Source organism: Manis pentadactyla, chromosome 10, assembly GCF_030020395.1.
Source record: "Manis pentadactyla isolate mManPen7 chromosome 10, mManPen7.hap1, whole genome shotgun sequence".
Taxonomy (NCBI): Eukaryota; Metazoa; Chordata; class Mammalia; order Pholidota; family Manidae; genus Manis; species Manis pentadactyla.
This window is the reverse complement of record NC_080028.1, coordinates 72,799,786-72,825,121: the sequence shown is the minus strand read 5'-3', so window position 1 is coordinate 72,825,121 and position 25,336 is coordinate 72,799,786. Positions and strand designations below refer to the sequence as shown.

The following is a 25,336-nucleotide window of genomic DNA, read 5'->3' as shown; positions in this document are numbered from 1 at the left end:
CTTGCCATCTGCAGTCGCTGAGGCCACCCTCATGCTACTACTTCAGAAGCTGGGCTTGAAACCCCCACGGCGGACGGTGGGTGACACAGCGAAGAACCTGCAGATTCTGAGGCTGCAGCAGGTGTCAGCATCAGCCCACGGGCCTACGACCCACCTTCCGATACACGGCCCCGATGATGGCAGTCTTGATTCTCATGCCGCTGACGAAGCAGATGTGGAAATACTGGTGCAGCACGAGGGTCTGGAGGCAGGCGCTGATGAACAGGAGCGCCGTGTAGAAGTAACCCTGCCAAGCTGGGGCCTTCTTATCACTCACGAAGTTGATGAGCAATCTGCGAGGGATTAAGGACAGAATGACGCAACTGTGACGCACGCGCACGGAAAACTCCTGTGACTGCGGCATTCCAACCATCTCCGAGCCAGACAAGGCGGCCATTACTCCTTCAGCCCTCCAGCAGGGCCCGACTGGGCGGAAGGCGCACGTCACTCACCACAGGGTGGCTCTGCCTTAGGATCCTCACCCTTACTGCTCTGTCCCTTCACCAGGGGGTCACCCATAGGTGACCAAATATGGATCATAAGAGACAGAAGTGGGGAGGGAATGAGAAGGAACACGGCACCCCAAAGAGACACAGAAGAGGTGACGGGACCTTCTTTCAGACCTTCTGTTTTCAAGTTCCAGTCTGCATGCGATCTGGTGCATTTCCTGGCTCTTAGTTTCTCAAAACAATCTCTATCTTCCTCATTTTGCCTTCAGGGGAGCCGCCTAGTAGGTTTCTAGCACCCGAAGTGGCCTCAATGCCTTAATAAAGGTGGTATTAAAGCAAAGCACTGGGTAAAGCAGGTAAAGATGGCGAGACTTGGCTGTAAGCCCACTGGGACATGCCACAAGGGAGCTGTGACCCAGGGAGTGGTCACAAGTGAAAGGTCAAGGCCACAAAGAGTTGCCAGCTGACAGGGAGGAAGTGGGAGTCTTACTTTAAGATCTCCGGGCCAGCAAACATCATCAGGTCGTGGAGGGCCTTGAACAAGAAGCTCATGAGGAAGTAGGGTCCGAAGGTCTTGTATAGCACCCTAAACAAGGACGGCTTCCGCTCCTTCTGTGGGGACTTGACAATCAAAGCCTCAGCCTCCTCATTCACGTCCATCTTGGAGCTCCCTTTCAGCTTGGCAGAATCCGTGGGGGAGTACACGACCTTTACCGGCTGCCTGGAACACAAGGCATGTGGAGCGGCTGTGGCACCTGCCAAGGACTCAGCCCACCAGCCGCGGGAGAGGGTCAGAGCACCCCGCCCCTCCAGGGAGGCCCGGCCACAGAAAACCAGCAGCAGCAGACAGGTGGCTTAGCACATAGTGATGAATATGGTCAGTTGTGTGACTTTTGGCACTCTGCTCAACCTCTGCAGGCCTTAGTTTCCTCGTCTGTAAAATGGGGACAAAAGTAGGGCCTACCTCATAGAGCTGTTGTGAGAATTTAATCAGTTAATATACGCAAAGAGGACTGAAAAGCACCAGCCCAAGTCTGACTACAGACTCAATGTAATCTTTATCAGAATCCTCGCTGATTGTTGTGTAGAAACTGAGGAGCTAATTCCAAAATTCATTTGGAAACTCAAGGGATCCAGTAGAGCCAAAACAGTCTTGAAAAAGAAAACCAAATTTGGAGCATGTGCACTTCCTAATTTCAAAACTTACTATAAAACTATAATCAAGACAGGCCTAACAACAGGCATCTACTGATCAGTGGAACCTGATAGAAACCTGATTGATTCCTGAAAGGTTTCTCAAGACTGTTCAGTGGGGAAAAAATAACCTTTTTAACAAATGGGGCTGGGAAACAAGATAGCTACATGCAAAAAAATGAAACTGGACCCTACTTCATGCCATATACAAAAATTAACTCAAAAGGACCAAAGATCTAAACACAGAACTAAAACTATAAATGTTCTTAGAAGGAAACATAGGGATTAACAGTTTATGACCCTATATTTGGCAATGGATTCTTAACTGTGATGAGCAGCAAAAGAAAAAAGAGGAACCAGACTTCATTAAAATAAACTTTTGTGCTCCAAAAGATACTAGCAAGAAAGTGAAGGGAAACGCCACAGAAAGGGATAAAATATCTGCAAATAAAAAATTCGACAAGGGCCTTGTAACCAGAGCATATAAAGAGCTCTTACAACTCAATAAAAAAAAAAAAAACCCAATTTAAAAAGGGGCAAGAAGATAGGCAAACAGCCATACAATGTTGCTTAATATCCTTAGTCATCAGGGAACTGCAAACCAAAACCACAGTGAGATATTACTTCACACCCAATGGGACGGCTATAATCACAAAGTCAGGTGATAACAGGTGTTGGCAAGAATGTGGAGAAAGCAGCTTGGGATCGGAAGATGGCGGCGTGAGTAGAGCAGCGGAAATCTCCTCCCAAAACCACATATATCTATGAAAATATAACAAAGACAACTCTTCCTAGAATAAAGACCAGAGGACACAGGACAATATCCAGAACACACCCGCACCTGAGAGAACCCAGCGCCTCGTGAAGGGGGTAAGATACAAGCCCCGGCCCCGCGGGAGCCGAGCGCCCCTCCCCCCAGCTCCAGACGGGAGAAGAATAGGCAGAGCGGAGGGAGACGGAGCCCAGGACTGCCGAACACCCAGCCCCAGCCATCCGGGCCAGAGCGCAGACACAGTGCGTGCGCAGGGGGCCTTGGATACTAGGAAAACAGGGCAGCAAGAACAGTGAGTGGGCACCGGAGGCTGGGCACCGGAGGCCGGGCGCCAGAGGACATAAGAAAAGCGAGCAACCAATTTTTTTTTTTTTCTGTTTTGTTTTGGCGAGCGCTTTTTGGAAGTCTTAAAGGGACAGGGACCCCAATACTAGGGAAACAGGGCAGCAAGAACAGTGAGCGGGCACCGGACGCCTGGCGCTGGAGGACACCAGAAAAGCGAGAAATCTTTTTTTTTTTTTTTTTGCTGTTTTGTTTTGGCAAGTGCTTTTTGGAAGTCTTAAAGGGATAGGGACCCCAATACTAAGGAAACAGGGCAGCAAGACCAGTGAGCAGATGCCTGATGCTGGCGCCGGAGAATAAAGAAAAACGAGCAAGCACCTTTTTTTTTTTTTTTCTGGTCGTTGTTTTGTTTTGGCGGGTGCTTTCTGGAAGTCTTAAAGGGGCAGGGCGGGACACTTAATCCAGAGGTAGGGAATCCGGGGATCTCTGGGCACCGTAACCCCTGGGCTGCAGGGAGCAGGGAGGCCCCTTACGGAGATAAACAGCCTCCAGGCCGTTCCCCTTCCAACGCAACTCAACCATTTTGGAGCAGAGGCCCAAACCAGGCCACGCCCACAGCAACAGCGGAGATCTCCATAGCAGCCGGGCAGGAAGCAGAAACCCTGTCTGCGCACAGCTGCCCAGCACAAGCCACTAGAGGTCGCTGTTCTCCCAGGAGAGGAGGGCCACAAACCAACAAGAAGGGAAGTTCTTCCAGCCGTCACTCGTCCCAGCTCTGCAAACTATTCCTATCACCATGAAAAGGCAAAGCTACAGGCAGACAAAGATCACAGAGACAACACCAGAGAAGGAGACAGACCTAACCAGTCTTCCTGACAAAGAATTCAAAATAAGAATCATAAACATGCTGACAGAGATGCAGAGAAATACGCAAGAGATATGGGATGAAGTCCGGAGGGAGATCACAGATGCCAGAAAGGAGATCACAGAAATGAAACAAACTCTGGAAGGGTTTATAAGCAGAATGGATAGGATGCAAGAGGCCATTGACGGAATTGAAACCAGAGAACAGGAACGCATAGAAGCTGACATAGAGAGAGATAAAAGGATCTCCAGGAATGAAACAATATTAAGAGAACTGTGTGACCAATCCAAAAGGAACAATATCCGTATTATACGGGTTCCAGAAGAAGAGAGAGGAAAAGAGATGGAAAGTATCTTAGAAGAAATAATTGCTGAAAACTTCCCCAAACTGGGGGAGGAAATAATCGAACAGACCACGGAAATACACAGAACCCCCAACAGAAAGGATCCAAGGAGGACAACACCAAGACACATAATAATTAAAATGGCAAAGATCAAGGACAAAGAAAGAGTTTTAAAGGCAGCTAGAGAGAAAAAGGTCACCTATAAAGGAAAACCCATCAGGCTAACATCAGACTTCTCGACAGAAACCCTACAGGCCAGAAGAGAATGGCATGATATATTTAATACAATGAAACAAAAGGGCCTTGAACCAAGGATACTGTATCCAGCACGACTACCATTCAAATATGACGGCGGGATTAAACAATTCCCAGACAAACAAAAGCTGAGGGAATTTGCTTCCCACAAACCACCTCTACAGAACATCTCACAGGGACTGCTCTAGATGGGAGCACTCCTAGAAAGAGCACAGCACAAAACACCCAACATATGAAAAATCGAGGAGGAGGAATAAGAAGGGAGAGAAGAAAAGAATCTCCAGACAGTGTATATAACAGCTCAATAAGTGAGCCAAGTTAGGCAGTAAGATACTAAAGAGGCTAACCTTGAACCTTTGGTAACCACGAATTTAAAGCCTGCAATGGCAATAAGTACATATCTTTCAATAGTCACCCTAAATGTTAATGGGCTGAATGCACCAATCAAAAGACACAGAGTAATAGAATGGATAAAAAAGCAAGACCCATCTATATGCTGCTTACAAGAAACTCACCTCAAACCCAAAGACATGTACAGACTTAAAGTCAAGGGATGGAAAAACATATTTCAAGCAAACAACAGCGAGAAGAAAGCAGGGGTTGCAGTACTAATATCAGACAAAATAGACATCAAAACAAAGAAAGTAACAAGAGATAAAGAAGGACACTACATAATGATAAACGGCTCAGTCCAACAAGAGGATATAACCATTCTAAATATATATGCACCCAACACAGGAGCACCAGCATATGTGAAACAAATACTAACAGAACTAAAGGGGGATATAGACTGCAATGCATTCATTCTAGGAGACTTCAACACACCACTCACCCCAAAGGATAGATCCACTGGGCAGAAAATAAGTAAGGACACGGAAGCACTGAACAACACAGTAGAGCAGATGGACCTAATAGACATCTATAGAACTCTACATCCAAAAGCAGCGGGATATACATTCTTCTCAAGTGCACATGGAACATTCTCCAGAGTAGACCACATACTAGGCCACAAAAAGAGCCTCAGAAAATTCCAAAAGATTGAAATACTACCAACCACCTTTTCAGACCACAAAGGCATAAAACTAGAAATAAACTGTACAAAGAAAGCAAAGAGGCTCACAAACACATGGAGGCTTAACAACACACTCCTAAATAATCAATGGATCAATGACCAAATCAAAATGGAGGTCCAGCAATATATGGAAAGAAATGACAACAACACTAAGCCCCAACTTCTGTGGGACACAGCAAAAGCAGTCTTAAGAGGAAAGTATATAGCAATCCAAGCATATTTAAAAAAGGAAGAACAATCCCAAATGAATGGTCTAATGTCACAATTATCGAAATTGGAAAAAGAAGAACAAATGAGGCCTAAGGTCAGTAGAAGGAGGGACATAATGAAGATCAGAGAAGAATAAATAAAATTGAGAAGAATAAAACAATAGCAAAAATCAATGAAACCAAGAGCTGGTTCTTCGAGAAAATAAACAAAATAGATAAGCCTCTAGCCAGACTTATTAAGAAGAAAAGAGAGTCAACACAAATCAACAGTATCAGAAACGAGAAAGGAAAAATCACGACGGACCCCACAGAAATACAAAGAATTATTAGAGAATACTATGAAAACCTATATGCTAACAAGCTGGGAAACCTAGGAGAAATGGACAACTTCCTAGAAAAATACAACCTTCCAAGACTGACCCAGAAAGAAACAGAAAATCTAAACAGACCAATTACCAGCAACAAAATTGAAGCGGTAATCAAAAAACTACCAAAGAACAAAACCCCCGGGCCAGATGGATTTACCTCGGAATTTTATCAGTCATACAGGGAAGACATAATACCCATTCTCCTTAAAGTTTTCCAAGAAATAGAGGAGGAGGGGATACTCCCAAACTCATTCTATGAAGCTAACATCACCCTAATACCAAAACCAGGCAAAGACACCACCAAAAAAGAAAACTACAGACCAATATCCCTGATGAACGTAGATGCAAAAATACTCAACAAAATATTAGCAAACCGAATTCAAAAATACATCAAAAGGATCATGCACCATGACCAAGCGGGATTCATCCCAGGGATGCAAGGATGGTACAACATTCGAAAGTCCATCAACATCATCCACATCAACAAAAAGAAAGACAAAAACCACATGATCATCTCCATAGATGCTGAAAAAGCATTTCACAAAGTTCAACATCCATTCATGATAAAAACTCTCAGCAAAATGGGAATAAAGGGCAAGTACCTCAACATAATAAAGGCCATCTATGATAAATCCACAGCCAACATTATATTGAACAGCGAGAAGCTGAAAGCATTTCCTCTGAGATTGGGAACTAGACAGGGATGCCCACTCTCTCCACTGTTATTTAACATAGTACCGGACGGAGGTCCTAGCCACGGCAATCAGACAAAACAAAGAAATACAAGGAATCCAGATTGGTAAAGAAGAAGTTAAACTGTCACTATTTGCAGATGACATGATACTGTACCTAAAAAACCCTAAAGACTCCACCCCAAAACTACTAGAACTGATATCGGAATACAGCAAAGTTGCAGGATACAAAATCAACACACAGAAATCTGTGGATTTCCTATACACTAACAATGAACCAACAGAAAGAGAAATCAGGAAAACAACTCCATTCACAAATGCATCAAAAAAAATAAAATACCTAGGAATAAACCTAACCAAGGAAGTGAAAGACTTGTACTCTGAAAACTACAAGTCACTCTTAAGAGAAATTAAAGGGGACACTAACAGATGGAAACTCATCCCATGCTCGTGGCTAGGAAGAATTAATATCGTCAAAATGGCCATCCTGCCCAAAGCAATATACAGATTTGATGCAATCCCTATGAAACTACCAGCAACATTCTTCAATGAACTGGAACAAATAATTCAAAAATTCATATGGAAACACCAAAGACCCCGAATAGCCAAAGCAATCCTGAGAAAGAAGAATAAAGTAGAGGGGATCTCACTCCCCAACTTCAAGCTCTACTATAAAACCATAGTAATCAAGACAATTTGGTACTGGCACAAGAGCAGAGCCACAGACCAATGGAACAGACTAGAGAATCCAGACATTAACCCAGACATATATGGTCAATTAATATTTGATAAAGGAGCCATGGACATACCATGGCGAAATGACAGTCTCTTCAACAGATGGTGCTGGCAAAACTGGACAGCTACATGTAGGAGAATGAAACTGGACCATTGTCTAACCCCGTATACAAAAGTAAACTCAAAATGGATCAAAGACCTGAATGTAAGTCATGAAACCATTAAACTCTTGGAAGAAAACATAGGCAAAAACCTCTTAGACATAACCATGAGTGACCTCTTCTTGAACATATCTCCCCGGGCAAGGAAACAACAGCAAAAATGAGTAAGTGGGACTATATTAAACTGAAAAGCTTCTGTACAGCAAAAGACACCATCAATAGAACAAAAAGGAACCCTACAGTATGGGAGAATATCTTTGAAAATGACACATCCGATAAAGGCTTGACATCCAGAATATATAAAGAGCTCACACGCCTCAAAAAACAAAAAAACAAATAACCCAATTAAAAAATGGGCAGAGGAACTGAACAGACAGTTCTCCAAAACAGAAATACAGATGGCCAACAGACACATGAAAAGATGCTCCACATCGCTAATTATCAGAGAAATGCAAATTAAAACTACAATGAGGTACCACCTCACACCAGTACGGATGGCTGCCATCCAAAAGACAAACAGCAACAAATGTTGGCGAGGCTGTGGAGAAAGGGGAACCCTCCTACACTGCTGGTGGGAATGTAAGTTAGTTCAACCATTGTGGAAAGCAGTATGGAGGTACATCAAAATGCTCAAAACAGACTTACATTTGACCCAGGAATTCCACTCCTAGGAATTTACCCTAAGAATGCAGCAATCAAGTATGAGAAAGATCAGTGCACCCCTATGTTTATCGCAGCACTATTTACAATAGCCAAGAATTGGAAGCAACCTAAATGTCCATCGATAGATGAATGGATAAAGAAGATGTGGTACATATACACAATGGAATACTACTCAGCCATAAGAAAAGGGCAAATCCTACCATTTGCAGCAACATGGATGGAGCTGGAGGGTATTATGCTCAGTGAAACAAGCCAAGCGGAGAAAGAGAAATACCAAATGATTTCACTTATCTGTGGAATATAAGAACAAAGGAAAAACTGGAGGAACAAAACAGCAGCAGAATCACAGAACTCAAGAATGGACTAACAGGTACCAAAGGGAAAGGGACTGGGGAGGATGGGTGGGTAGGGAGGGATAAGGGGGGGGAGAAGTAGGGGTGTATTAAGATTAGCATGCATGGGGGAGTAGGAGAAAAGGGAGGGCTGTACAACACAGAGAAGGCAAGTAGTGATTCTACAACATTTTGCTATGCTGATGGACAGTGACTGTAAAGGGGTTTATAGGGGAGACCTGGTATAGGGGAGAGCCTAGTAAACATAATATTTGTCATGTAAGTATAGATTAGTGATACCAAAAACAAAACAAAAACAAAAACAAAAAGGCAGTTCCTTTGTGGTAACCTCCAATGAGTTCTACACAAGGGTATAAAGGGCATATAAAAGTGTAGGCAAAGGGTCTGTTTGTGTTTATACAGAGGATCAAAGCCTAATTGGGCTACCCTGAAAATGAACTAAGATACGATATGAAAAAGAACTTCCAACATCAGCACTCTCTGGAAGACTCATGCCAGAAGATGATCATCAAAAAACCCCAACAAAGATCCACGCAGTGCTACAGCTGTAGATGCACTCATCCCACCAGCTCCTGGACTTGCCATGGGAATGAAGAAGGAGATATCTAAGCTGGCCTGTGCATACAGTAAAACAACAAATTTGACTGGATCTATACTGTTGGAACTGAACCAAGAATTAGGAGAAGTGCAAATTGTAGCGCTCCAAAATCTTACAACTACAGACTATTTACTGTTAAAAGAACATAAGGGATGTGAACAGTCCCCAGGATTGGGTTGTTTTAATTTGTCTGATTTCTCTCAGACTGTTCAAGTTCAGTTGGACAATATCCACCATATCATAGATAAGTTTTCACAAATGCCTAAGGTGCCTAACTGGTTTTCTTGGTTTCACTGGAGATGGCTGGTAATTATAGGTATGCTTTGGTTATGTAACTATACTCCTATTATGTTAATGTGTGTGCGCAATTTAAGTAGTAGCTTAAAACCTATACATGATGAAGTTACTCTACAAGAAGATACATCAAAGAAATAATCAATCTTCCCATGTTTTCTTCCGCCTGCTACTTCTATAGCTTTTCTTCTTCCTTCCTAATTACAACCCTTAAATAGAATTCATGCCTCATATCAAATTTACCGAGTATCATAATTCTTCCAAGTGGTAAAGATACCTCAAGACAAATGCTGGGCATAGAAGCTACAGGGCATAAATATGCAAAGAAATAAAAAGCTAACCATTTCAAACAATAAGGCTTCTCTCTCACTTACCAACTTTACATTTCCCTGTATGGCCCCGGAAGATGACTGGTTAGCCAGAGACGGGTAAGACTCCTCAAGGGAGGAACAACCTAAGACAGGCACAGTCGCAGGGGGGTCATCAGGTGAGAAATTGGGGATCAACAGAGGGGAGGCTTAGAACCTCACCCCCCCTGTTCTGAGAGAAATCTTCTGCATACGTGGATGTTTTATTGCCCTTGTCTAGCTTGGATTAACACATAGTCTACAGGCACACACCTGATCATCTACATTTGCTCTCTTACAACACTAAACTATGTTTTCTACCTTTATCTTGTATCTACCTACCACTTCAGCATTTTATTAAAAATAAGAATAATAAAGAGAGAAATGTGGTATCCACATATAAATCAAGTATAAAAATCAAATGAGTATTCATATTTGAACTGACTGTTTATAGTTCATAATACATGAGCAAAACCGAAGGTTTCTGTGATGGCTGCCCTTGTACTGTTCACCATGTAAGAACTTATTCACTATGTAAGAATTTGTTCTCCATGTAAGAACTTGTTTGTTATGCCTCAGAAGATTGGAGACTGATGAAAATTAGGCTTGGGGTGGATTAATGATTGTGCATTGAGCATTGACTCCCCTATACAGAATTTTATTGTTGTTAACAACCATTTGATCAATAAATATGAGAGATGCCCTCACAAACAAACAAACAAAAAAAAAGTACACACTTCCAATGGTAAAATAGTAAGTAACCGGGATGTAATGTATAGCATAAGGAATATAGTGAAAATATTATAACAACTTGGTATGGTGATAGCTGGTACCTAGAATTATCATGTATATAAATGTTGAATCACTATGTTGTGCACCTGAAACTAATGTAATGTAATACTGTGTGTCAACTACCCTTCAATAAAAAATAATTATCTACAAAAAAAAAAAAAAAAAAAAGAATGTGGAGAAAGCTGAACCCTCATGCATGCCCTGTGGAGTCCCCTCCCTTATGGAAGAGGGTATTGCAGAAATGACAGAGTAAATACCATTTCTGAGTAAATATGGTGGCTTGGCTTGCCCTTTCTTGGATCATCCATTGTGGGCAAACACAACAGCCACATCATGAGGACACTCAGTGAGCCCTCTAGGGAAGCCCTCATGGGGAGACATCACCAATCACCAGCACCAACTGCCAACCATGTGCTGCTGGAAGCAGATCCTCCAGCCTCAGTCAAGCCTTACAAGATGACTGTACCCGCATGAGACCCTGAGCCAGAACCACCCAGCGAGGCTACCTCTGGACCCCTGACCCAGAGAACCTGTGGAGACAGCAAATGTCCGCTGTTATCTTAAGCTGCTAGGTCTGGGGAAATCTGTTATTCAGCAACAGATACATCCCCCAGCTCCCATCTCCCAAACTACAGTTCAAGCAGGACCCTCAAATGGCCAAGTGTGGGCTCTGCCACTATAACACACACCAAGCTTCACCCCTACCCAATCCTAAAACGCACAATTTACAGAATTCTCCCATGGCCCAAGTACACTGAACAGCATTCAATTTCGGGGGACTCTCACTTGTCACATCTACGTCACGTATGACCTTCTGGACCACCAGAACTCCCTCCTGGAGACCACAACCATCCAACCCACCTTGGCTAGCTCCTCTGTCCCCATCCCTGACTGCACACACTGCTCTGTGCTCTGCCAAATCCTTCCCCCTCTGCACCCCCTACCCCCAGGAACATGGGGATCTCCTGGACGCTCTCCTTCCTGCCCCCCAGGTCAGATCAGGCATGTGTCCATTCCACCCTGGGACATGCACAGTCATCTGTACATCCTTAGTATCAGTGTGGCCTCCGACCTATGCAAGTGACCATCACCAGGGCCCCCATTTCCTCCCACTCTTGTCCCCTAACAACCAATTCCCCGTACAGCAGCCAGTGGGATCCTCTAAAGTGCATCATTCTCCTCCATCAACTCCACAGATGGCTTCCCCTTGCATCCAGGATTAAACCTGAACTCCGCATGAAGCTGCCTAACTACTTAGGGCTGCTGTAACAAGTGACCACTGACTCGGTGGCTTACAATGACACAGATTTATTACCTTGTAGTTCTCAAGTTCAGCAGTCTAAAGTCGGCCCACAGGGCTGCATGCCTTCTGGAGCTCTAGGGGAAAATCGGTTCCCCTACCCTTTCCAGCTTCCAGAAGCTGCCTACATTCCCAGGCGTGTGGTCCCTTCCTCCATCTTCAACGGCATAGCATCTCTCACTCTCTCTCTGACCACCTGTTTCCTTCTTATGAAGACTCTGGTGGTCACACCAGCCCACCCAAATAATCCAGAAGAATCTCCCCATCTCAAAATCCTTCACTTAATCACACCTGCCAAGTCCCTTTGCCAGGTAAGGTGACCCATTCGTGGGTTCTGGGGATCATGACATGGCTATCTTTGTGGCGGGTGGGGTGGAGTACATTATTTCACCAACCACAGAGGATTATTTCTGTTTCTCATGTTGCCAGTTTCACTTGCCTGACTTCCCTAGAAGCTGGGTTTCTGGCTGGGATTGTTAGTATGGTTTATCTTGGCACACAGATGCCTTCTGGGCAAGGAGGGAAAGGAGGCCAGGCAGAGAGTGAGCGGCTTACCCTCCCCAACTGAACTCACATACCCCTTCCTGAGCTGGACCCCGGTTCTGGGCCTGTGTGGGCTGCCGCTGACCCAGGGCTATTTCTGGTGGCCAGGAGACGGGCTGCCACAGAACCAGAGAGACAGTCTTGGGCAAGCAGAAAGGAGGCTGGCTCCAGCCAGGGTGGAAGTCAACAACAGTGGAAGGGACGAGCTAAGGCTGAGTCAGGAAAGAAAACTACCCAGTGAGCAGGAGGCCTACAAGAGAGAGGCACTCCCGGAGGGGAGAGGAAGAAAGCAGAGCATCCGAATGGTTTGGCTGGGAGTGGAAGGAGAGCTGGAAGAGGAAAGTCTGAGTCAGAAGGAAACTGCCCAGAGCAAGGGAACAGAGAGGGGTGTGGAAGCTGGAGGCTGGGAAGGAAAAGGGACTCGCTGATGGGACCAGATGTCAATATGGGCAAAGGTGCCCACAGATCACTCACCCACTAATGAACAGGACGTGTGCTCTGGGCCAGACGCTGGGGACAGCCCCGCTATTAAGGAGCCTTGTGAGAGAAAATACCAGCAAACACAACTTCACAAGGCTGTGTGAGGCACTATCGTGAGGGCTTCCTGGAGGAGATGACATTGAAGCTGAGACAGAGACCTGCAAGATGAGGGAACAGGTCCAGTGGGAACAGACAGGTAGAAGGAATTAGATGAACAAGGCCTGGAGCCAAGGATTTTGAAAAGAGGTGAGGCCGCTCTTGCAAGAAGGGCAAGAATCTCATGGTAACCAGCACAGGGCTGAGAGAGCAGACCGGCAGGGGCCTTAACCACCCACACAGCAATGAGAAGCTACTGCTGGCTTTGCACGTCATTTGCTAAATAAGATCTTTGATATTTTGGCGAAGGCAAAAATCTCAAACTTTAAAAAAGTCTTGGCTTGATTAAATTTCTGCATTTTCTGGATGTACTCTGAGCATGGTCTTTGACCCACAATACCTAATATAACATCAGAAGGGCAGATCTGATCTACAAGCCGAAAATGGCATTTACAAACTTAATGCACAGTCTCCCTCGCCTTAGAAAGAACAGTTTTGGAAACCACAATGGGAGTGGCAGCACCTCCCAACCCCAAGTCCCTCCTGTGAAACTACAGCCCAGACAGGGTCTGAAACGTGTTGCTTACAAATGCAAATGATTCAAGATCATCCTCTACTCTTTCCTCCAGTTTTTGGTTGTTTTTCAAGTGCTTTCTCTTCCTCAAAAACAGAGGTCTCCCAAGGCCGGGGGTTGTTTTGCAAAATCGCGTTCTTGGTTGACTGAGCCAGACCTTTCCTAATGACAACTTTAGTCCCCAAGAAAGATCCCATCAGGCACCCACGTAGGTGAAAAGCCTGCTGAAAATTACCTCAGCCTAGAAGCTAACTCCACTTTCTACATACAGTGTTGTAAAATAAAGAAAAGCTGACTGTTATTACAGGGACCACCAGAGATTAGTAAGCCTAAGTACTGAAGGTTTGGGGATCTCTGGGAGTCTCATATAGCCACTCAGGGTGATGATAATGTAGGTTCACCGACTCTAACAAATGTCACTCTGGAGGGGCACCCTGGTCATGGGGGAGGCTGTGTATGTGTGGAGAAAGGGGGTACATGGGAAATCTCAGTACCTTCTGCTCAATTTTGCTGTGAGCCTAAAACTGCTCTAAAAAATAAAGTCTATTTAAAATAAAAATTGGGGGCTTCTTTGGCTAAACACCTTATGAAGTTATTAGCTTGGTGCATTGAACCAAAATACTTTGAACAACAAGAACACTCTGGAGGCCAGAGGCTCAGAGAGGGGCAGGGAAATGAGCCCCGCTGTGGGAGGCAGGGTCGCCCGCACCAGGCACACGCTCACGAAGGGTCATGGCAAATAGAATCAATTACCCACTTGGCAGACCCGTGTCACTCTTCTTTCCTATGCTAATTGGCTTAGCTACAAGTCAGACTCTGCCCATTTTGTAGATAAGCAAACTGTGGTTCAGAGGAGTGAGGCAGCTCGTCCAGGACCATGAAGCCAGTATGAAGTGATGTGACCACCATGCGGGGGCCTGGTGGCAGGAAGGAGGTGACTGGCTCATCCTAGAGAGTGTGCGGCTGCCTCTGCGACCAGAGGGCTTGCACTTACTTTCTGGACTTGGCATATTCCTTCTTCCAGTTCTTTACCAAAATGGGCACAATTTGTTCTGACGTGTCCTCCTTATTCAGGGACCAGAGATCAGTGACCTCCAGGGGCTGGCGGTAGCCCCGGACAATCAACCTGGGGCCAAGACACAAGTGGGCAGGTGATGAGAGCTGGGGAGTGGGGGTGGGGATAGAGACGATGGCCCTCGGCACACACCCCAGCGCACACCCCCACCGGGACCCCCTACAACCTAAGGCCACCTTGCCAGGGGGGAAATTTCAGTATGGATGACATCTCGTTACATCATTATTGCTAATTCTGTTACATCACCCAAGAAAAACAGCCTCATTTTTTAGAGATGCATACCGAATAATTAGGATGGTTCTAATTTACTTAGAAAGACTTTTTTTAAAAAGGCAAATGTGGCAAAGCATTTAACAGTGGTTAAGTTTGGGGGATGAGTTTACTGAAGTTTATTAGACTAGTCTTTCTGTGTCTGAGCACTTTCACAATAAAATGGAAGTCTAAGATTTCATCCTGTTATTTTGAAATGTCAAACTTAACAGAGAGATCACATGAATCGTACAAAGAATTTCTGCTTATCTTTCATATAGTTCACTATGTTAGCATTTTGCCACATATGCTGTACCATTACCTATAAACACACATACATGTGAACATATTTCTCCTCTGGACCATTTCAGAGTAGGCTGCAGACTCTACATGACTTTGCTTCTAAATATTAGTGTGTATGCAGCTAAAAATAGGACCTGCTCTTTTATAAATCAGAGCACAGTTATCAAAATCAGAAATATTAACATGGATATTTAATTTACTGCAGTCCATATTTAAATTACACCAGGTGTCCCAGGGATGCTCTTTAACAGTAATTTGAAAATTAAATATGAAATGTTAAGTTTTCAAAAAGGTGTTTGTAATAAGTGTTTAAGGACAAGGAACGCTGCTTATCAGCAGGGGGAAAGGATTCAAATAATCCCCCATAAGATGCTGACAATGTCCAGGAAAAAAAAATGTTAAAGGGGAGGACAAGAAGGGAGTGTATCAAATCGTGGACAGCAGTTGCCTGTGGTGTTTTTGGTCGTTGATCCATTACAACAGTAATTACACCTAACATAAAAATACCCAAATCAGAAGCAAGCCAAGAGCGTGCAGCTTACAGCTGCCCCAGGCAAAGCTGTCCACAGAGGCTCAAGCCTGTTTACGGCTGATGTAACTCGGGTCCATGACTGTGGGGGATGGGGTCTGTGTCTCTGAGACCAGGACAGGCACACTCAGGACACAGCACTGTCTGGAAGCAGGAGGGAGGGAGATTGTGGGTGGGGGTCCAAGCCGTGCACTTGTGGCCCACAACCCCACCCAAAATATGGGGGCCAGGCCTTACCCTGTGATCCACCAGAAAGTGATCCTGGACAGGAAGGAGGCGCTAGATTCCGGGCAAGGATTCTAGTGGAGAGAAAAAGGGAAATGAATGATTGAACTTCTCATCCATGCCAGTGCTCAGCAGGGAGCAGTCAGCTGACCACAGGACCAGCAGCCACTTTCATACCACTGATTTGCACCCCGAAAGGCTTTCTCTCCTGAGCCCTGGTGGCCTTGAGAGAAACGCATGGCAGCTGCCCAGTTTGATCCAGCAAATCATTCCTGAGTGTCTAACCATGCACACAGGCCACACACATGCCTTATCTCCCCAAAACAACCCAATGAGTGTACCGCTACTACTGTCCCCATTTACTCCATTCATTCATTTATCGTTCATTCAACAAGTATCTTCTGAGCACCTACTGGGTGTCAGGCACTCTACAAAGTGTTAGCATTATCTTATATCCTCACAGACCCATATCAGTGTGGTATTAATAGTATTCTCATTTACTTCCTCCATTCAGTGAATATTTTCTGAGCACCTACTATGGGCCTAGCACCATGTATACTAAAGTCTGGACAAATATACCCCCTCCCTTTAGGAAGCCTGAGCTATACATACCAAGATAATAAAGATAACCTGCTAACTTTCTTTCCTAGCTAGCTCTGTTTTAAGGGCTTGGCATAAATCATCTTTTATGCAAGTTAATCTTTCTAACTACCCTGTACAGTAGGTAAAATTGTCATTTTCATTTTGTAGTTAAAGAAAATGAAGAGCAGAAGAGTAAAGTGAGTTGCCAGGGTCTCACAGATGGAAGTGTTGGAGACAGAACGTGAGCATCCAACAGGCTCCAGAGACATTCCTCAAATGATCCCGTGACCAAACACTAGACCATGTCCATGATGAGGATCAGGCCCTGAAGGTGGGTCAACACTACCACTGAGATCACTGATACCTTATGAGGCCCACAGTAAGAGCTGATAAGAGGATGGAGGCTGATCTAGTTGATAGGAGTCAGGGAAGGTGTCCCTGAGGAAGAGGTTCAAGCTGGGTGAGTAGAGGATAACTAATTAAAGGGGAGAGGTGTGTGCAAAGGCCCTGTGGTAGAGAGGAGCATAGCCTACTCCAGGAACCAACCAGAGACCTGAGAGTTCTACACCAGAGACTGTGCAGTCTATGCTGGAGGCCATGTAAGGAATTTTGGTCTTCATCCTCAAGGCAATGGGAAATCATCAACAGATTCTAAGCAAACTTTCAAAGCCCTTCTTTCTCACAGGCACAAAGATGAGCTCCAGTTCAGCAACATACAGACGAGGAAAGGGACATCAGCGAAGAGCCTCAAGGACTGCACACGAGGGCTGTTTTTCAATGCTCACACATTCAGGTTTAAATTCTGAAATACAGGCTTTCCTGAAGGGGGTCACCAGGCAGTGATGGGATCTTTAGCTGAGGACAGTACTCAATGTTTGTTCCCTCATTTTTCAGAGATAACCCACTGGAAAACCCGAGGAGAATATACATTCTACCTAAGTGGTTCTCCATCCAGGCTGGGAATGCTCTAAAAAAAAACACCTTTTCTGGGTTCCAATCCCCAGAGATTCTAATTAAGCTGGCTTAGAGCAGGACCAGGGCATTGAGTTTTTTGTGTTTGTTTTTAACTCTTGGAGTTTCCCTGGTAAAGTGGCTGGACAGGAAATGTACAGGATAAGCTTACAGCACCTTGTCATACCCAACACCAAGGAAACCAAAGACCAGCAGAGTTGTAAAAAGGCCTCAAGCAATGAGAAGTAGCTCCCCCAGCCCAAAAAGGGACAATTTAAGCTGCAATAAGGATAATAAGTAGAATGGACTGAAATGCATCACGTAGTTTACACTATACAAGTTCACATTGATACTGGAAAAAAAGGAAAACATCACTGATGAAACGATGCTAGTTAACCAAGGCATTTAGAAAACAGAAAACAAGCATTTTTCCCACTTTTTCTAAATGAACTACACCACACAGTGACCAGAGAAGTGAGGGAAGTGTCTCCATAGAAACGGTCCAGCGAATAAATGAAGAAGGAAGGGTATAAGAGAATGTGGCATTTGGCAACACCCTGGATTACTGTAATATGTGATATTAAGAATTATTATTGCTTTTACGCCAGATGATGGTATCACAGTTGTATTGTTTAAAATCCGTATTTCAGATATTACCTATCACTGGAAAGAGTTGGATAAGGGTATATAGGAATTCTATTTTTGTAACCCTTTGTGAGTCAAATCATTTCAAATAAAAAGTCATTAAAAAATTTAAAACTCCTCATCTTTCAGAGATACATACTGAAATGCTCAGATGCAATGTAGGGGAGCCCACGGCCGTTTATTATACTCTGCTACCTAACGTGTACACATGTGCAAGTTCTCATCATAAAATGCTGAATGAAGTGATTCACACACACATCCTGGGCTGAGAACCTCCAGGCTCCACTCTGAGGACCCCAGGCATGAGGAGGGTCCCAGCACCAGCTGCCCCAAAATCATCCGGGGAGCCTGTTAAATACAGGTGACCAGGGTCCTCTCATCCAAGACCAACTAGGACAGTATCTCTTGGGTGGGGCGCTGGCATCAGTTCATTTTTAATAAGGTAAATCAGACGCAGCGGGCCCACAGACCCAAATTCCAGACCAAACCAAAGCACAGTAATTCAGACTTTGCAGTCAGACTGGGTTCCAACCCCACAGCTCTACCATTTCTAGCTGAATGAGCTGGGGCAGTCGCTTCACCTCCAAGTCTCAGTTTTCACAATGGAGAAATGGGAAGTCAGTCCTAATGCTCAGCCTACCTCACAGGACTTCAAGGAGAGACAAGTGAAATTGAGTCCCTGGGGCTGTGTTGTAAGCTGGACCGTCTGCAACCTAACATGGCAACACTATCCATGGAGGAGGAGGTGCTATTTGCTCTGCAGGCTGTTTTTTTCTTCTGGAAGGAAGTAAGGTGTCAGGGAATCGCAAATGCAGCCCAATTCCTCCGCACTGTGAAAAGCTAAGGTGCTGGTGGAGAAGGGGGAAGAGGTGAGGCCCAGCTGGCAATGACTCATTTATTTCTTGAGCAAATATTTAGAGAAGACCTGCTTAGATGCCAGGAAGTAGCCAAGGGCTGAGGACAGACCTATGTACCAGACAGTGAGGTCCCCACCCCTTGCAGCTCCCCCGGGAGTGAGGGAGGAGACGCACAGTAAGCAAATCAAGACGCAAATCAAATGCAAGTGGTGGCAGCTGCACCAAAGAAAGAAACTGGGGGCCACAGACAGAAAGCGGCCCAGGCCTCAGGGGAAGGGACTCCCTACGTGTGAAGCAACATGCAGCAAGGTGGTCAGGAAGAGGACTTGAATCCCAGCTCTGCCCTTTCCCAGCTGCTAGACCTTGGCCAAGTTACTTGGTGGTGATGAGATTAAACAAGATAAAGCATCTGAAGTACTTAGAACAGTACCTGGCACAGAGCATAAAGCTCAAGAAATGGTAGTAGTAGTTAGTAGTAGTATTAATAGTAAAAACAGTAACAAAGTACTCCGTTTCTTACAAAGCCGTGACACACCAAGTACTGTACCAGATGCTTCACATCAGGGTTAGCTGCTTGTCAATAAAGTTTTACTGGGACACAATGATGCCCACTCATTTATTTATCAGTTATATCTTCTTTTGAGCTATAATTGCAGAAATGAGCAGATATGACAGAGACCACACTGTCTACACAGCCTAAAATAGTTACTACCTGGCCCTGTACAGAAAAAGCTGGCTGACTCCTGCTTACATGAGACCACACAGCAGCCTAAGACAATGATTGTCAGGGTGTGAAATTTGAGCTCAAACAAGCCTTTTGCCTCCAAATCCAGCCTTCTTTCAGTCTTTGTATCAACACAGAATAGAAGTGTGCAAGTTATATCTTGTACAAATATGCCCAGCAGAGGGGACAAGTGGCTGCATCCGTTGAAGGAATCAGGGCCTTTCCCAAGTTCATGCACTCAGAGAGGGGCTGTCCCCTTTTCCCAAAGGCACAGAGGCACGGTGCAAACAGCAAGGCTATTAGACACAGAGACACAGGGGCCTCAAAAATCCCGACATTCATTCACAATCAGGCAAGAGCCTGTCCACTGCATCACTGAAGGTGGATTCACTCACTCCCTTTATGGCCAAGTGCACACAAATGGGGTTGTACTCCTGAGACCATAAGAAACGAAAGCCAAGAGGGAAAAGATGAATCCTCACCTGGGCTGGTGAATAAACCCCCCAGCTGCTGTGAGAACTCACCCTGCAGACACAGTAAGGATGGATTACAAACACGGACATTTCACAGTTTTCTAATACACATGCTCTGAGAGCTTTGTCAGATTCCCAGCCCTCTTCCTCTGGATCTCAATCCAGATTTTCAGACTATGGGAAGTCACTTCAGGCCCACACAGGGCCCCCACCACCAGCACAGGGGAGGAGATACCAGCATGACAGGTAGTTTCTGGGAGTCCCTATCAGACATGAAAGCCTTACTTCGTAACAGATACTGGAGTTCTGCAGTCACAAAGAACTGGCATTTTTAAAAGGAGAGAGAAGTAGGGGTGGGCTCTGGATGAGGATGTAGGCAGCATTTCATTCAAGGGAAACCAGCAGAACATTCTGACGTAATTCATTAAGCAACAAAGTCCCAACTGCCAACTCGGCGTTTCCTGACCCCTGGGACTGGAATGAGTAACTCCTGCCTCAGAATGAAGGAAGCTTATTAACTGGTCCCCCATTCATTTAGAAATGAGAAGAACCCAGACAGGCCCTGGCCAACGGTAGGAGAAAGTCTGATTATGCAAACGGAGAGCAGCATTCCTTGGCATCATTATCTGGCGCCGGTGAGCTGGCCAGAAACCATGTGGCTTAAACCAAGTTGCCACCACAGCTCCAGGCCCTGGTTCTCTGAGTGGTCGTCCATTACCTCCCACAGGGCAGTTTGCAGACCATTCCTGGGTCTTTCAGCTTTCTGGCCTTTCTGTCAGACATTCTCTGGGTCCCCACTCAGCTTTCCTGGCTTTGATTATCTGTTTGATGCAATTTTCTGCCACTTACTCCCACTCTGCATTGCCTAAATGCCCAGCTAGTAAGGGATGTGAGAAGCAGCGGTACAGCTTAGAGCAGGGGTTCTCAAATGTGGCCCCCACCAGCAGCACCCAAGAGTGCCTGGGAATGTGTGAGGAAGGAAAATGCATGGATGCCACCCAGGCCTCAAGCTCACAGGATCTGGGGGTGGGGCCCAGAGATCTGTGTTTTAACAAGCCCTGCAGGGGATGCCAATGCACACTCAGGTGTGCAAACCCAGTGGAAGGGCTCCTGATCCAGCCTTGTGAACTTAGGCAAAATGCTTCAGCACTCGGACCCTCAGTGTCCTCATCTGTAAAATGGAAGGAAACACAATCCTGCTTTGCTGGGTTGCTTGGGGGATTAAATAAATTAATAAATAAATACAGCATACTGGGTTGCTATCATAGTTATTGGCTGGAACAACCTCAATGTCCAATAAGAAAAGACTATTTGGTACACCTCATAACACTACAGGTTTTCACTGGGTCTACCAGGTACCTAACCAGCTGTACAAATCAGCTCCCTGCTCAGGACCACAATTTCTTCTATTATAGCACAGACCACATGCATGCTGCCCTTTTCCAATGAACTTGCCCACTGTCTTTCCCTCATCTTCAATATTCCAGTGCACACAGGGTCACCGTCCAGCTAAGCCTTCTTCTCAACCTGTCTGAGCTCCTGCAAGGGCTTCTCAGGTGCCACGGGCCTCCCCATGTCCCACGAGTCCTCCTGTCAGCCAGAGGCATCCCCCAAAATACACTAACCTGAGTGTGTCACTGGCCTGCTGAAAAATCTTCCATCAGGTCAAAATTCCAAGTTCTTAGGGTGACATATAATTCTACCCTTGATCTTTCCTGCTCTGCTCTCTGTCCCCTCCCTCCCATCAAAGCAGAATTACATGCAATTCCCAAACACCCATATGTTCCATCACACCACTGGACCTTTGCACATCCTGGCTCCTCCAACAGGAGCACCTTCTGTCCACCCTCCAGCCTTCAACCTTATTAGCCTGCCAGCAGCCTCTCATTTCTTTGACTCAGGCATCCCCTGTCCTGGGTGCTGGCCTTGCAGCATAAGACTGAATTAAGGGCCCCTCCTCAGGCCTCCACAGCCCCTTGCTCTGCCCTGCCTTGGGGCCCCACTGTCCATCCTGCAACTGATCATTTAATTGCCTGCTGCTCCTTCTCCTTCTCTCAAAGTCAGGCTTTCATTTCTAGGTACTCAGAGCCCAGTGGAGCCCCTGGCACAACAATGAATTACTAAATGACCAAAAGCATAAAGAAAATGGTGTTTACGATGCTTTCATGAACAGTCTAAGCTCAGCAGCAGCCTCTGGGGTATGTGGGGTAGAGACTGACCACGAAGAACAGGAGGAAACTTTCTGGGGTCCTAATAACATTCTATCTTGATATGGGTTTGAGATATTCATTTATCAAAAGTCATCAAACAGTAACTTAAGATTCAAAAATTTCACTATGTAAGTTTTACCTTAAGAAAAAAAAAAACAGGTACTGGGCTCTGGCTAATGATATACACAGCCATGTGTCTGGGTGAAGGATGCTAATGTATTTCAAAGTCAGCTTCAGATTTAAAAAAACCTGGCTGGCTGGCTGCCCACACACATGAAAGAGCGTTTAGCAAAATGTTCACTGTAGAATCTGGCTGGTGGGTACTCAGGCACTCACTGTGTAATTCTTTCAACTTTTCTGTAGGTTTGAAATATTCACAATAAAATGTTGGGGGAAAAATATTCCACCCTTATGGACAGGACTGAAAATATCTTACACCAAAGAAGCTAAGCAGTGTTTACTGACTGTGCTAAACCCATGCTCTTCAACTGTGAACCACCTGCGGATTTTGTTCAAATGAGACTGGCTCAGCAGGCCAAAGATTCTGCATTTCTAATAGGTACCTGGTGGATGCCAATGCTGGTCTGCAGACCCCACTTTGAGAAGTTAGGGTTAGCCCACGGCCATGCATGTCTGCCCTTGATACCCGCTTGTCTGCCCTTGATACCCGCAACTGCAAGTGAAGCCCCTCCCCCCACCCTAAGCAGCAGCCTCAGGGCCAGCAAGATAAAGGGCCAGAGGTAGGCAAGAGCTCAGGGAGCTCTGTGAGGCTTGATCAGCCGCTCCCAGAAGCCCTGTCAGCCCAGGGCCTGGAGGAGAACAGCCCCACCGAGAACCCAGGACTGAAACAGACATCTGAGTCATGCAACGGGCTCAGGGCCAGCTGGGGAGGACAGCCAGCTGGGGAGGACGGCCAGCTCGGTGACTCAGCACCAGGGAGCCTGGAGCAGCCCAGCTCTGCGGACTCCCACCCAGGCCCCGCCTGACTCCAGGCACCCTGGGCTTGGCGGACGGCTCTGAGGACAGGAGAGTGGCAGGGGCAGGACTGTCCCCATCCTTCAGGCTCCCCAGCGATGGGAGCCCTGAGGGTGGCGGGGAGACGGGCCGACAGGGCACCTGACAGTGCCCTCATCCACCCATCACAGGCCTCAGACCCAGGGCGGGGATGGGGCTGCAGGAGCATCAGTGGAGCCTCCACCCATTCTCAAGAGGGGGACACTGAGGTCCTGAAAGGAGAATTTGCCCCAAGTCACAAATCTAAAAGTCTCCTGATTCCCAGACTTCAGGTCGACTGTAGCTCCAGTTAACTGCCTGCTGACCGGCTGACTGGCCGTCTCCCAGCGAGACCAGAAGCCCCCCGAGGGCACGCAGCAGACTGCGTTTTCCAAAGGTGGCCAGACACTGTCTGCTATCCTACAAACTCTCTTACAGGAGACTTCACCACTCCGCCATCTAGAGGTGGGATAAGTGTCTCCAACACTTGCCCCCAGGAGGCCTTTTGTGATTGCTTCAATGAACAGAGTGTGGCAGAAGTGACACTGTGTGACTTCCAGGATAGGGTCATAAAAGATGATACAGCTTCCACATGGCTCTCTCTTCCACTCGCTCTCAGAGACCAGCTGCCATGCTGTGAGGAAACCCAGGCCATGTGGGGAGAGCACATGTCAACCCCAGCTGGCTCCAGCCCGTGGCCAGTGTTAACCACCAGACTCACGGGTGAGTAGCCTCCAGTCCACCAAGTTAAACACCATGCAACTGCTACTGCAGGAGAGACCCTGAGGGAGAGCCACCCAGCTGAGCCCAGTCAACACGCAGGACTCTGGAACATAATAATCAACTACTACTGCTGCTTTATGCAACTTAAATTCAGGGTGCTTTGTTACAGAAATATAATAGATAACTGCAGCAAGGCACGAACTACCTCTACTTCACATACTGGTGGGTCCCCAGAACCAAGCACAGTATGCAGCAGATGCTTAATAAAAGTCTGTTGAAGGGATTAAAGGACCCAGGGTCTGCCCAACTCCAGAATGAAGCTCCTCTCCCATCACACCATGCTGCCTCCGCCAACAGAGTTAGGGTGTAAGTTAGGGCCTAACAGCCCAGCAACCTCTGTGAGGCTTGATTCCTAAAAATGAGAAGAAAGCCTGGGAGCAGAGTCAGGGTGCCCTGGGCCACCGTGATCCAGCCTCCAGCTACAGAGCTGAGAGCATCGGGCTGCCCCAGCCAACAGAACAGGCCTCAGGCCCAGGTGGCCAGAGCCACAGAGAGCACAACAGTAGGAAGGTGGCTCTAGGAGCCACCTCCATGCACCCAGGAAAGCAGCCACAGGAATTTGATCCAGTCCCCAGAAGGGACCAAAATTCTCTCCCCCATAAAGCAACCAGGCCTGTCCACCCTGAAAGACCTGCTTCTAAGGCCCCAGGGAGGAAGGAGCCTGAAGAGTCAGGGGATCTGCACATCGGCCTGTCTGCCTCTCACAAGCTCAGGTGACCCTCAGAGCGGCCCAGGGTCTGCACCACCCGGGTGGGTGTGACTTGTTTGGTATGATTCCCAGCCCCATAACATAGTCTGACATTTAATAAATGTTTCCTAATGCGGACACTCCACTGCCCCATACCCACCCCTGGGCAATAGAAACTGACAAACAACAGACACAGCCATAGACATCTGAGTCCCTCCTTTGTGCCAGGCATGAGTTGGGATCCAATGGGTGGCTCAGGCATGGTCACTTAAACTTTACACACATGCACATGCGTGCGCACACACACACACACACACACACACAGAGAATACACCAATGTACACGAGCACATCTATGTGCAAACACATCAACATCAATATATGCACATGTACAAACATGCACACATGCACACACACCTATGTGCACACACATACACACACACACACATACAAACACGCACTTTGCTAATTTCTCCAACCCAGTTCCTCTTTGAGCAGGGAAATCCAAGAATGGGGCCTCTCAGAACTCACACTAGGACACAAGCTAGCCAGCTTAAGTTAAGCCCCTCCTCCT

General features: G+C 46.2%; 1 protein-coding gene across 2 annotated transcripts in view; it reads right to left on the bottom strand.

Annotated features, from left to right (window-relative positions):
- The window catches only part of ABCC1 (ATP binding cassette subfamily C member 1), a 121,602-nt gene that overhangs the window by 56,772 nt on the left and 39,494 nt on the right, over positions 1-25,336 (bottom strand). For both annotated transcript variants that reach the window (XM_036917918.2, XM_036917917.2), the window contains exons 6-9: positions 15,870-15,931; positions 14,471-14,602; positions 979-1,209; positions 155-332 (exon numbers count right to left, since the gene is read on the bottom strand). In XM_036917918.2, coding sequence (XP_036773813.2) covers positions 155-332; positions 979-1,209; positions 14,471-14,602; positions 15,870-15,931 — 603 coding nt within the window. The remainder of the gene's footprint in view (positions 1-154; positions 333-978; positions 1,210-14,470; positions 14,603-15,869; positions 15,932-25,336) is intronic.